The sequence below is a fragment of the Antechinus flavipes genome, chromosome 2 (assembly GCF_016432865.1).
Source record: "Antechinus flavipes isolate AdamAnt ecotype Samford, QLD, Australia chromosome 2, AdamAnt_v2, whole genome shotgun sequence".
Taxonomy (NCBI): Eukaryota; Metazoa; Chordata; class Mammalia; order Dasyuromorphia; family Dasyuridae; genus Antechinus; species Antechinus flavipes.
This window is the reverse complement of record NC_067399.1, coordinates 453,862,550-453,875,356: the sequence shown is the minus strand read 5'-3', so window position 1 is coordinate 453,875,356 and position 12,807 is coordinate 453,862,550. Positions and strand designations below refer to the sequence as shown.

Sequence of the window (12,807 nt, the reverse complement as noted above, 5' to 3'; positions counted from 1 at the left end):
AAGAAATTAAAACCATTTCTAGTCATATGAAAAAATGCTCTCTATCACCGTTGTTTAGAAAAATGCAAATTAAGACCTCTCTAAAGAAAAACTTCACATCTCTCAGATTGGTTAAATGACAGGAAAAGATAATGATGAATGTTGAAGGGGATGTGGGAAAATGATGACACTAATGCATTACTGGTGGAGTTGTGAAATGACCAACCATTCTGGAAAACAATTTAGAACTATAACCAAAGGGCGATCAAACTGTGCATACCCTTTGATCCAGCATTGTCTCTACTGGATCCCAAAGAGATCATAAAAAAGGGAAAAGAACTCACATGTCAAAAATGTTTGTAACAGTCCTTTTTATAGTGGCAAGGAACTGGAAATTGAAGGAATGTCCCTTAGTTGGGGAATGACAGAATAAATTATGGAATATGAATGTAATGGAATATTATTCTCTAAGAAATGATAAGCAGACTAATTTCAAAAAGGCCTGGAAAGCTTTATATAAACTGATGCTGAGTGAAGTGAACAGAACCAAGGGAACATTGTATATAGTAGCAAGAAGATTATGTGATGATCAACTATGATGGGCTTGGCTCTTTTCAACAATGAGGTCATTCAAGCCAATTCCAATAGACATGGGATGGAAAGTGCCATCCACATCCAGACAGAGAACTATGGAGAATGAATGTAGATCTAAGCATAGTATTTTCACATTTTTGTTGTTGTTTACATAGTTTTTTTCCTTGTGTTTTTTTCCTTTTTGATTTTTTTTGTACAGCATAACAAATATGGAAATATGTTTAGGACAATTGCACATGGTTGATCTATATCAGATTGTTTGCTGTCTTGGGGAGGAGGGAAAGGAGAAGAGAGGGAGAAAAAAATTGGAGCACAAGGTTTTGCAAAAGCAAATGTTGAAAACTATCTTTACATGTATTTGAAAAAATAAAATACTATTAAAAATAGGTGTTTAAATTTTTTAAAAGAACTCTGGCAGATAGAGACAATTATTGCCCCTATTTTGCAGTTAAGGCAATTGAAGCAAACAGAGGTTAAAGTGATTTGTCTAGGATCATATAATGAATAACTGTCTGATGCTGTGTTTGAACTTAGAGCTTCCTGGCTCCAGGCCTAGAGCTCTCTTCAAATCCTAGACCTGGAAAGAACTCTTTGTTTGCCCTGAAAGAATATTCAGGGTTTCCGAAGCTCACACTTCAAGGAATGAGAATCTGAAGTCTTTGAACTTTAATGGGGACACTGGGTGGATATCCAAAGATTTCTGGAATTCAGTCAGATTGGAGGCTGGTGATGACACTGGAGAATAGTTGAGAAATTGTCTCCACAACCCTTATTAGGGCAGTGTTATTCCTAGTGTGAATCTTTTTCTTAGCCAGTCCTGCTTATTGCAGGATGGAAAGACAAGAAAGAAGTTCCTGGAAAGATCTGCCCAAGTGATCCAGAGCAAAGCTTCTTAAACTGTGGATCAAAATCCTTTATGGGATCAGGTAACTGAATATGGGGATCACTAAAAGTTTGGCAACAGTAAAAAGTTTTTGACCATACTACAGCCACCTGTGTCAAATATTCTTTCAAGATTTAATTCTTTATGTAAAAATAAACAAGCACATCTATCTCATTAGTATTTGAATTTGCTTTCATCTCTAATAAATGGTAAAATTATATGTATGCCAAAGAATTGTTTTAAATTTCTTAATGATTTATTATTAGCAAATGTTTGATTGTGTACCTATTTTACATACCTATATACCCCGGGTAGGGTATAAATTTGAGGGGAAGAAGAAGGTTTACAAGTGGAAAAAGTTTAAGAAGCCCTGCTCCATATTTTTCTCTTCATCTCTCACCACCTTCCTTGGCTGCCCCCCACCGCCACCTTCATCAGGTCCATTCCTCTCTGTCTATCTCTTTCTTCTTCCCCTCTTTCCCCCTCTCCCTCTCTGGTGCCCTCTCTTTTCCTTCTCTTATTCTCCCTTCCTTCCTTCTTCCTTCCTTATCCCTTTAGTGCCCCTGTTCCATCCCCCTCTCCCTCTGCCCCCCCTCCCATCCTGCTCCACTGTAATCGCCACCTCCCGGTCTTCGCAGATTTAGAAGGCCCAGCCCAGCCAGCTACATTGGAAAGAGCAACACTCCTCGCCCCGCGCCCGCCCGGCCCCGGCCCCGCCCGATCCCCGGGGACGCCCGGACAGCTGCTCGAAGGTTGTGCCCAGAGTAACCCGAGGCGGAAATTGAAACTGGGGGAGGACGGGCGAGGCTGAGACTGGGATGGAGTCGGGGGGAGCGAAGGGATGAGGGGGAGAGGAGGGGAGAGGGACGGTCCTTCGCTGCTCCCGCTTCTCCTCTGGGCCCGAGTCTGGAGATCTCAGTTTATCTTTGCGCCCCGCCTCCGCAGGCATTGTCACGCCGCCTCATCCTGCTGCCCCCGGAGCCCGCTTGCCACTCGCTGCTCCCCTCGGCGATTCTTCTCCAGTCCTCGGCTGCTCTTGCTCCTGCCTCCCAGGCGGGCCAGCCTCTCTCTCCTTTGGTTTTGTCGCCACCTCCTCCGGGAAGTCCTCCCGAGAGGGAAAGGAAGCATGCAGGTCGCCTGCCAGAAGGATGCGGCCCCTGAGGGGCAGAACCTTGGGGGCCGCAAACAGGAGGGCCAGGTAAGATTGGGAGGCTGAAACGTTCAACCTTCCCGGGCCTCCGGCCTCCTTCCCTCCCTACCCTAGCACCCCAGACTAGAGGCATTGAGACGTGAACTCTCTCCCCTTTTCTCCCGCCCCATTGTAGTTGGAGGAGGCCAGGTCGGGGGACTTGAAAAGGGGGAAGATCTGGGGCACGGAGTACCTGGAACTGCTGGGGAATAAAAATCTTACTACCCGATCCCCAGGGAGCACCAGGGTGAGGCGTGAGATTGACCCCAGGGAGATGGCCCCCAGAGAATTGGGAAGCACTGAGATGCACTGGGGGGGGGGAGTATGAGGAAGGGGGGAGCTCTGGGAAAGAGGAGGAAGGAATGGCTATCCCTTAGGGATGGACTGGAAACATTTTTCTTCTCTGGGCAATAGCAAGATGAGATCTTAAAAATCATCAGGTGGGGACAGAATCTTAGTCTAGCTCAGGGGAGGGGGCACTAGGGATGCTGCCAGTGACATTCCCCCTTTGTCAGCTCCTAGGAGTTTAAATCCTACTTATTTTACAGCTTACCCCATATCTAACTGGAAAAGATCTCAGCCCCCTAACTGAGTCTTTTCCTCAGCTACATTTGAAGGGGAGGAGACGCAGCAGTTGAAACCCAGATCCAGGATGTCTGGATCCTTTTTGCATTCCCATGGCTGACTCATTATCTGATCTTATCTGACTCTTATCTGATCAGGTTTCAGTTCCATGAAATCCAAAATGGGAATTCTGCTATATTCTGGTGTCCTATATGATTTAATTCCTGAGACGACTGGATGTAGGGCCCATGTTGAAAAAGGAATTATTCCTATGTTTCTCCCCATCCCATTTCCAGCCCTAACATTATTTGGCACACAGATCAACCAACCAGAGAGAGATTCTATACTACTTCTGCCAAAAGTAATTAACATTTCTATAGACTGTAAAACTTCCATAAGGGATTAATTATCTATACTTTACAGGTGAGGAAGCACTCCCAAAAAGGGTAAGTGGCCAAGTTCACACAGGGAGAAATTGGCAGAGCCAGTATTCCAATCCAGGTGTCCGGATTGATAGTGCAGTCTCTCTCAAATGCAGCTCCCTGGAACTGGCTTCTCAAAGGACCTTACTCCCCAAAGAAGGCCTGGACCTGAGGGACAATGAAGTGAATCAGAGGGCATGGATCACCCCATTATCCCTTTTCAACCTGATACTCTTTTCTATCTACTCGGCTCATTTTCCCTTTGGTACCTTCAAAAAGTCATGTTTCATGAGGAAGTCCCCTCAGACTAGGGCAAAGCCTTTCAAGACTTTTCCATCCCTATCCCTTCTTGGCTTAGAAAAACCCTTGGGGCTGTACAGCCTGACCTGGCTTACCTGTTACACTGGCAGCTCCCACCAAACTGGGGTCTGATTTATTCTTTTCTTTGTCACCCCTTTCCCACATTCCTACAATTTCCAACACAAGGCAAGGAACTTATATTAAATATAATATTTAGTTTGTTATAATATGATAGTCTAATAAATGTCCTCATAATTGTCTCTGTTTGCTTCAGCAAAGCTTGTGTGTATTCGAGTATAATCAATTCATTGTATGTGTGCATATATGTTCTTTGAAGTATGTTATACACAAAAAACATACGTATGTCTATATTTGTGTCCTGTGTATATAACTATTCATTATCCTTGTGTATAGGTGCCCATGCATGTATATCTATGTAAAAAAATTTTTATGTATATGTGGAAGAGGCTGCACAGTAGAATGGAAGGAGGAAGAGGAGTAACAAATTACATTTATGTAGTACTTTAAGGTTTGTAAGACATTTTACATTAAATATGCTGTTTTTGTTGTTCAGTCATTTCTATTATGTACAACTCTTCATGACTCCATTTGAGGTTTTCTTGGCAAAGACACTGGAGTGGTTTGCCATTTACTTCTCCAGTTCATTTTACAGATGAGGAAACTTAGGCAAAAAGTTAAATGACTTGGCCAGGCTCACACAACCAATAAGTATTTGAGGCCATATTTGAATTCTTCTTTCCTGACTCCAGGCCCAATCTTTTATCTGCTGAGCCACCTAGCTGCCCCTGGTTAGTGATATGCATTATTTAATTCTCACAACAACTGTGACAAGTAGGTGTTATAATTATTCTTGTTTTGCACGAAGAAAAAGAGGCTTCAAGAGGTTAATTGCCTTTTGCAGTATAACACAGCTAGTTCCAAAGCTAGCAGCACTATGTCTGCTATATCACCTGCCCCTCGGTATGTACTAGATGGGAAGCCAGAAGAACTGGATTCTAATCCATCCATTAGGTTCCTCGGATGGTCTCTGTCAAGCTATTTCTCTAATCCTTAGTTCTGTCATTGACAGAGTGAAGAGACTGGATTAGATATAATTTATTGAATACTTACAATTTTCTAAAAGTTCTTTCCAAGCCCAAACAGCATGGCCCTGTGTCCATTTGATTTTCTTTGGGTTTATGGACACACAATATATGTCATATATATCACGGGTATATATATATATATATTCTAAGCTAGAAGGGATATTAGAAACCATCTGGTCTAACTGCCTCATTTTATGGATGGGGAAACTGAGGCTAAGAAAGGTTAAAAATTTTTACCAAGCTCACACAGTAAATAATAGAATTGGGATTTAAATCCACATGTCTTTTCTACAACACTGAGCTGCCTCTAATTATGAGTGCTTTCAAGTATATTCCCAGGCCCTGTGAATGTGTGTGAGCTTGCTAATGGAGCTTGCTGTGGAGCAGTCACAAACAAGGCTAGCCCAGCCTGACAGGATGAGCCAGGATTGGGTAATGGAGCACATAAATGAGACACAGGAGTCTTCTCAGCCAGGGTGAGGAAGGAGGGGTTGGGGTGGAGAGGGATGATTTAGGTCTACGTCTCCCTCCTTATGAAACCCTGCTAGCTCAGGGAGGTTGGCTCAGGCGAGGAGTGGGGTGAAGAGAAGGTGTAGAACACATTTCCACACACCCGCAGTTGTTTAGGAAACCAGAGCGGCAGGGAGCTCCCCTTCTGTGCAATGCAGGCAGCGTGCCCTGTCCCTGTGCTGCAGCCTCAGAAAGTGAACTTTAAAAGGACTGGGGTATGGCTTGTCTTCCGGGAAAGGGACACTTCCCTGAGCTGGCTGGGCTCTCTCTGTCACTGAGCTATTGCCTCCTCCTAGGAAAGAGCCTTTACCTCCTGACTTCCCTGTTCCTTCTGGGACTTCAAGTCCCAGACAAAATCCCACCTTGTACAAGGTCTCTCCTTTCCCTATTCCCCTTATTCCTAACGCTTCAGTCCTTTATGTAGCTTGTTTGTACATACAGTTATGTTATTTCTGCCACTAAACTGTGAGCTCCTCTATAGCATCTTTTGCCTTTCCTTATATCCCCACCACTTAGCATAGTATTGGCACATAAAAAGTACTTAATAGATGGTCACTGCCTATGGCCAGGATAGAGCAATAATACCAACAATTGTTCCTCTGTACCACACAGCTATGATTCCAAAGTGCTTTCCCATACTTCTCTTACAGGACTCTTCCCCAGGAACCTTGTGAGGGGGGAAAGCTGAGCTGGGATTATGATTCTCTTTGTATAGAAGAGAAATCTGAAGCTCAGAAAGTGCAAGTGATTTACCACACAGTCATGGTAGATATGCAATGTGATAATTAAGAGGGACTTCAGAAAGTCCTTGGAAGGACTAGAGAATGACCTCCACTCCCAACTAGACCTCTCCTCCACCTCCCTGGGCCAGTGTTCAGATTCTGCCTGAACTCCTCTAAAGACAGCGCATACAATAAACGTTCCAAGGCTGACACTTCCAGGGTTGGACCTCTCTGAAGTTCAGAATTCTTTACATTTAGCCAGCTGGCTGTCTTCTAAGTTAGCTTGTTTGTCCAGTCATTCCAATTGTGTCCAACTCTTCATGACCCCATTCAGGGTTCTCTTGGCAAAGATGCTGGAACTATTTGCCATTTCCTTCTCCAGCTCATTTTACAAATGAGGAAACTGAGGCAAACAGATAAAGTGATTTGCACCCAAGTCACACATTAAGTATCTGAGGCTGGATTTGATCTCGGGTCTTCCTGACTCCAAGTGCAACACTCTATACAATGCAACATCTAGCTTCCTTAGCAGAATAGAGAACCAAAAGGAATTTCAAAAACCATTTAGTCAAGTTTTAAGACTGAAGAAATTGAGAACCATATAGGTTACCAGACTTCCACAAAGTCACAGATAATTAGCATCCAATATAGAATTTGAACCCCAAATCCTCAATTTCCAGAATCAGAGCTTTCTTCATTATACTCTACCTCTGGGCCTGGGGGTTAGGGATTATAGTTTATTTGTGAAGTTAAGATGTATGTCTTCTTCCACACATTCTCCTGATATCTTCCCTTCTCTGGGCTAAAAATCCCCAGTTTCTTCCACAGTCTTATGATGTAGCTCTTTATCTCATTTCCCCTCCCTTTCCTCTGAATTTATGTCAACTTGTCAGAGTGCCTTTGAAAATGTGGCCTCCAAAAATGGCCATAATTCTCCATATGGCTTCTGATCATGATCAGAGGTCAAACCAAGGTTTGCTGAGGCCAGATTGTTTTATCCACAGACTACCCTGTCTATTGAGGGGTACCTTACTAGGCATTGGACATTATAGTCTGGCTGGGAAATAGAAAGCACATACATGCAATGACCATTAAAAATACCAGGCTTTAAGGGAAGACATACACAGAGTTGAGACGCATGAGGCAAACAGGAAGGAAAATCCCTCTGGAGTACATTAATTAGGGAAGGTTTTCTGAAGGGAATGAAGACTATAATTGATTCTTGAAGAAGAGGTGGGAGCTACACAAGAGAGAAGACACTTCAGCCCCATAAATAAAGGCTAGAAGGCAGGAAAATACATATTGGAAGGTAAGGACAAGAAAATGACCTGGCTTGCCGGAGCAAGTAGTCATAATAATGGGTTTCCTGGGCACATACCCTTGTTACTCTCTGTGGGATCAACTTCAGCCTTTCCTCATCATTTTGGCTAAATCTGGGAAGGGAGAAGTCATCACAACAATAGCTTACAGGCCTACAATGCTTTTCAGTCTAGAGTCCTGACCCTGCATTGGAAGCGGAGTAGAAGGAATATGAATTCAGTCACAAGAATTGAGTCTGCTGTGCTCTGCCACATACAATCTGTGTGATCTTGGTGGGTCACTTCTGGAGGCCTGTTTTTCTCTTGGGTGAAATAAGATTAGACAAAATGATATCTGATATCTCTTCCATTGATGCCATGTGGATATTACAAGTATATCTCCACTGCAGAGATAAAGAAACTGAGACAGGAAGAAGAGAAGAATTGCCCACTACGACATAATAAGTAGTGAAACTGAGATTAGAAACCAGGTCTCCTTATTTCTGGCTCAGTCTGACCCATTTCCCTTTGAAAGTAAGAAAGGGAATTATGGGCTCTACTGGTTCCCATCTGAGGGACAGCTCCATGATAAAGGGGAAATTACTGATCGTTTTTCTTAGCCTTGGGGTTCTCCAGCTAGAAGTTTAGCTGGGAGGAAGAAAGATTGAGAAAGTGCCAGATAATGGCTCAAACAGATCTGGGGAAGGGGAGCAAAAACAACAAAGAGCAGGATTCTTGGAGAGTTATGGGGTGAGGAAAAGGGATACTGGTGGGTGGCAAATGCCTGTGTTCACCGATTTTCATGTTTGTACCAGGAGATACCAAGGCTACCCACATCCACAAAGATCTGCTATGCCCTGGGAGGAGCTCCATACCAGTTGACTGGCAATGTCATTTCCTTCTTTCTGCAGATCTTCCTCTTGGATGTAGTACAGGTGAGGATCCCAAGGTGTGAAGGACAAAAATATATAGCCCTTCTCTTCCATTTGGCACTATCAGTTACTTTATAAGTTAAGGATGTTGGAGATGGAAAGATGGGGATTGTGATGGGTGCCCAGGTTAGCAAAAATTTAAAGAGTCCTGATCTGGGAATCTAGAGACTTAAGTTTAGGCCCCAGGCCTGCCACTGATTCACATGTATCGTTAAATAGATCTTTTCCTTTCTCTGGGCTTTATTTTCTCCAGCTCTAAAATCTGTTTCCCAAAGACCATTCCAGCTTTGACATTTTTGGTACCTTTTTTGCATCATGCCCCCTTTGACACTCTGGTAAAGTCTATAGATGCCTTCTCAGAATAATTTGTTTAAATGCATAAAATAAAATACATAGGATTCCAAAGGAAACCAATTATGTTGAAATATAATTATTAAGCTATTAAAGCTCTAAGTTTATAAACTCCTTGAAATCTATCTATGAATTCCAGCTAAAGAACCTCAAATCTCTCTCAATGCTAACATTTTCTATTATAAGGTTCCTGCCATTTCAGATATTCTGTGTTCTAAAGTGTCCTCATTTTCAAACCATTCTTTGTTCAAAGGTCTTTTCCAGCTTTAAATGTCTAGGTTCCTGTGATTTCTCAGGTAGAAGAGGTAAACTATGAAGCAATCATAGGGAACTTTTAATTTGGTTATAAATGCAACTATAGAGAGAACTAAATGGATCTGACTCTTGTCTTTAAATAGTATTGTAACTGGCATTGTGTTGAAGCCAGGTTCTCATTCAATCACAGATTTATACAAGTATCATTTGGAGATATGACTGGAAATCAGCAGTGAGGTTAGGCTGGGATAGGTAGATTTGAGAATCATCAGCATAAAGATAATCGAATCTATGGAAACTGATGAGATCAGCAAGTGAAATGATAAACAGTGGAAGAGGAATTAGGATAGAACCTTGTAGGACACCCATGATTAATAGTGATGTGACCTGGATGAAAATCCAGGAGATTCAGAAGGAGTGGTGAGATAGGTGGATGAAGAATCAGAGAAAGTAGTGCCAGAAAGTAGTGTCCTGAAAACTTAAAGAAAAGAGAGCATCAGGGAGAAAAGGATGATTGACTGTATAAAAGGCTGAAGAGAGGTCAAGAAGGATGAGGATTGAAAAAAGGGCATTAGGTTTGGCAATTAAGAAATTGCTAGTAACTTGGAGAGAGCAATTTCAGTTGAATGATGAGGTTAGAAGCCGGATTATAGAACCTTAAAAAGAGAGTGAAAGGGAAATGGAAACTCCTATTTTTATTCAATTGTATCCAATTCTTTGTGATTCCAAATGGGGTTTTCTTGGCAAAGAAACTAAAATGGTTTGTTCTTTCCTTCTCCAGCTCATTTTATAAATGAGGAATCTGAAGCAGAGTTAAATGAATTTCTCAGGGTCACACAACTACTAAGTGTCTGAGGCCAGTTCTGAATTCAGAAAGATGAGTCTTCCTGCCTTCACAACTGGTACTGTATCCATTGTGCTATTTAGCTACCCCAGAAAAGTGAAGTGGAAACATCTTTTATAGCAGCCTTCTTAAAGAGTTTAGCCAAAAAGAGCAGGAGAGAAATGGAATAATAGCTAGCAAGAATGGATGGATCAAGTGAGGATTTCTTGAAGATGGCAGAAACATGAGTGGGTTTATAAGAATTAGGAAAGAATCCAGCAGACAGCAAAAGATTGAGGATAAGTGAGAGAGTAGAGAAGATAGAGGGGGAAATCTGCTAGAGTAAATGGAATCACTTGTGCAAGTAATGAGTGGACTTTACCTTGAATCCACCATCTCTTCGTATGAAACAGAGGTAAAGGACAAGATAGTGGCAGAAGGTATATGGATGAACTGAGATGAGGAAAGAGAGAGTTTTTAATGAATGAACTCAATTTTAAAAAATAAAATATGAGGCAATGCTCTCAGCTGAGAATATGGGAAGTGGTTGAATCATGGAAAATTTGAAGAAAGATGAAAAGTTTTAGAAGAGGTGGAAAGTAGGAAAAGTGAAAAAGTAGGTCCAATAGAGAGATACAAAAGGATTGCCTTACAGCAGTGAGGGCCTAGTTGAGATTATATGGGAAATGTGTAGTGGACCCAGTCAACCCATGATTTTTTCCAGCTTGTTTAGAAGCATGTGTATAGGAACAAAGGCAGAACATGGTGGGAGTGGGCCAAGACTAAGATTTGGAGAGCAAAACCTAAGAAATGATGAGGGAATATCAGACTTAAGAGAAAAATATGCATTTTATTGAAGAGCCAAGATGGGGAAGAGAGAAAAGTGTACTTAGTGCAAGAATGATGGCCTGTGAGAAAACTGAAAGCTCAAGGGATTGGCAGTAATAGCATGAATAAAGAGAATGTTTTGAGGCTGCAAAAAAGAAAGAAAGTTAGAATGACTATAGATTGTGATCAGAGAAGAGAATTTCAAAGCTCATGAACACGGAAATGGTGAATTTGTGGATGATGGCAAGATCAAAGGTAGGACCATCTTTGTATTGACTGAGGTAGAGTGGAACAATAGGTTATATGAATTAAGGAACTCTGAAGCGAGGGTATTTGAAGTATCAATATGTATGTTGAACTGTCCCATATTATGAAGATTATGTACATATTACATTGGGGTCTCATATAGATGAGGATAAGAGTTTAGGCGGAAAAAAATAAAAAGCCAAACACTGGACACATTGAGAAAAAGAAAGGGAGAGTCTTGGGAATCAGTTATCCAATTTTGATTAGGTGGTAGATATGGATTGAATGTACCTCAAAGGAAGAGAGGTCACTGAGTGAAAGTAGTAAGGGAAGAAGAGTATAGATGTGAATTTAACAAAATCATGCTGGGACTTTTTTCATTTCTGATCACTAAGGAATCCCTCAAAAGCTTATATTCATCTTAAACACCATAAACACACACACACACACACACACACACACATTTTGATACCCAACCATGTGCAGCTTCCAGATCCTTGGCACAATCTACAATCCCAAATCTTCCTTATATGAGCAAAACCCTGTGCTTTCTCAAGAGCTTTAGAGATCTTTTATCTCCTTTTCTAGCAAGCAACAAAAATCCTTCACTCGTACTGAAGAAACACTATCCCTTAATGGAATTATGGCTTCCTACTATCAACTAGTGTCTGCATGCCTTTATTTTTCTCCTTCCCCTCCTCTTCTTTTCTTTCCCCTTTCCTCTTCTTTTATCTATCTTCCATTTCTTTCCTCCTTTCCCTCTATCTTTCCTTTTCCTATTTTTCTCTCATGCTTCCTCTTTTTTCTCTTTTGCCCTCCTCTCCTGTCTTTGTCCCAGCATTTCTTATCAGTTTTTTGGTGCCATGGACCCCTTTAGAAATCTAGTGAAATTTATGAATTCTCCCTCAGAATCATGTTTTTAAAAAGTTGAAAATGCTAAAATTCATTAGGGACTAGTGAAAATGAAGCTGCATTTTCCCCGACATACAAGTTTTATGATAAAATTGATAAAAATGATGTAGTGATAAAAACATGATAAAGTGCCTGCTCTATCCATTATGTTCTCTCCCCCACCCCCAGCCCTTTGTCATTCTCTCCTCTTCTTTTCTGTTTCTTTTCTCTTACCTCACTTTCCTTTTTTATCTTCTTTTTTTTCTCTTAATTTAATGCCTCCCTTCCTTTCCCTCTCCTCCTCCTCTCCCTTCTCCCCTTTCTGATCAAATTACTTCCATAGCTCCTACATAACTACATATTTACTTAGAACATCAAACTCCTCATTAACCAGAAGAATTTTTCCAGAGTAAGGAACTTTATTCAAATTGACTTCTTCCAACAGCCTTCTCTCCTACCTCACACAGTCTACCAGTGCTTAATCACAGAACTGCAATTGTTAGAGTTAGTTCAGCTTCTTCTTTCTTATTTTTTCCTTCTCGTTCTCTTGAAAGGAACCCTAAAATACAGAATGCTAAGTGTCAAACCTGGAGGGAGCTTTGACATAGAATATGAGAGCAGAAAGAAACTAATTGTCCAATCCTGTCCTTTTACAGATGGGAAAAACTGAGACTGAGGAGACAAAGTCAACAAGATAGTGACAACCAGGAACAGAAACTAGACCTTTCCCTTTTTCTATCTCCTTTCCCTCCTATATCTCAGCCCTTTAATTTGTAACATTTATACTTTGGAGCTTAACAGAACATCTTCATTCATGAGAAAAGACAAACAGGTTGTCAACTCCATTTTAAAGAAGGGGTGATCGAAGATCAGACAAATAAAGTGGCTTACCCATAATCATTCAGCAAATGAAA

General features: G+C 41.4%; 1 protein-coding gene across 4 annotated transcripts in view; it reads left to right on the top strand.

Annotated features, from left to right (window-relative positions):
* The first annotated feature begins 1,405 nt into the window (after nt 1–1,405).
* LOC127550487 (sodium-dependent lysophosphatidylcholine symporter 1-like) overlaps nt 1,406–12,807 on the top strand; it is a 44,655-nt gene continuing 33,253 nt past the window's right edge. The window contains exons 1-4 of one of the 4 annotated variants that reach the window (XM_051979484.1): nt 1,406–1,499; nt 2,095–2,208; nt 2,402–2,654; nt 8,383–8,502. In XM_051979484.1, the coding sequence (XP_051835444.1) occupies nt 2,583–2,654; nt 8,383–8,502 (192 nt within the window). In that variant the 5' untranslated portion in view covers nt 1,406–1,499; nt 2,095–2,208; nt 2,402–2,582. Of the gene's footprint in view, nt 1,500–1,995; nt 2,209–2,264; nt 2,655–8,382; nt 8,503–12,807 lie in introns of those variants that run through there. The other 3 variants (XM_051979485.1, XM_051979483.1, XM_051979482.1) reach the window with 3 other exon arrangements.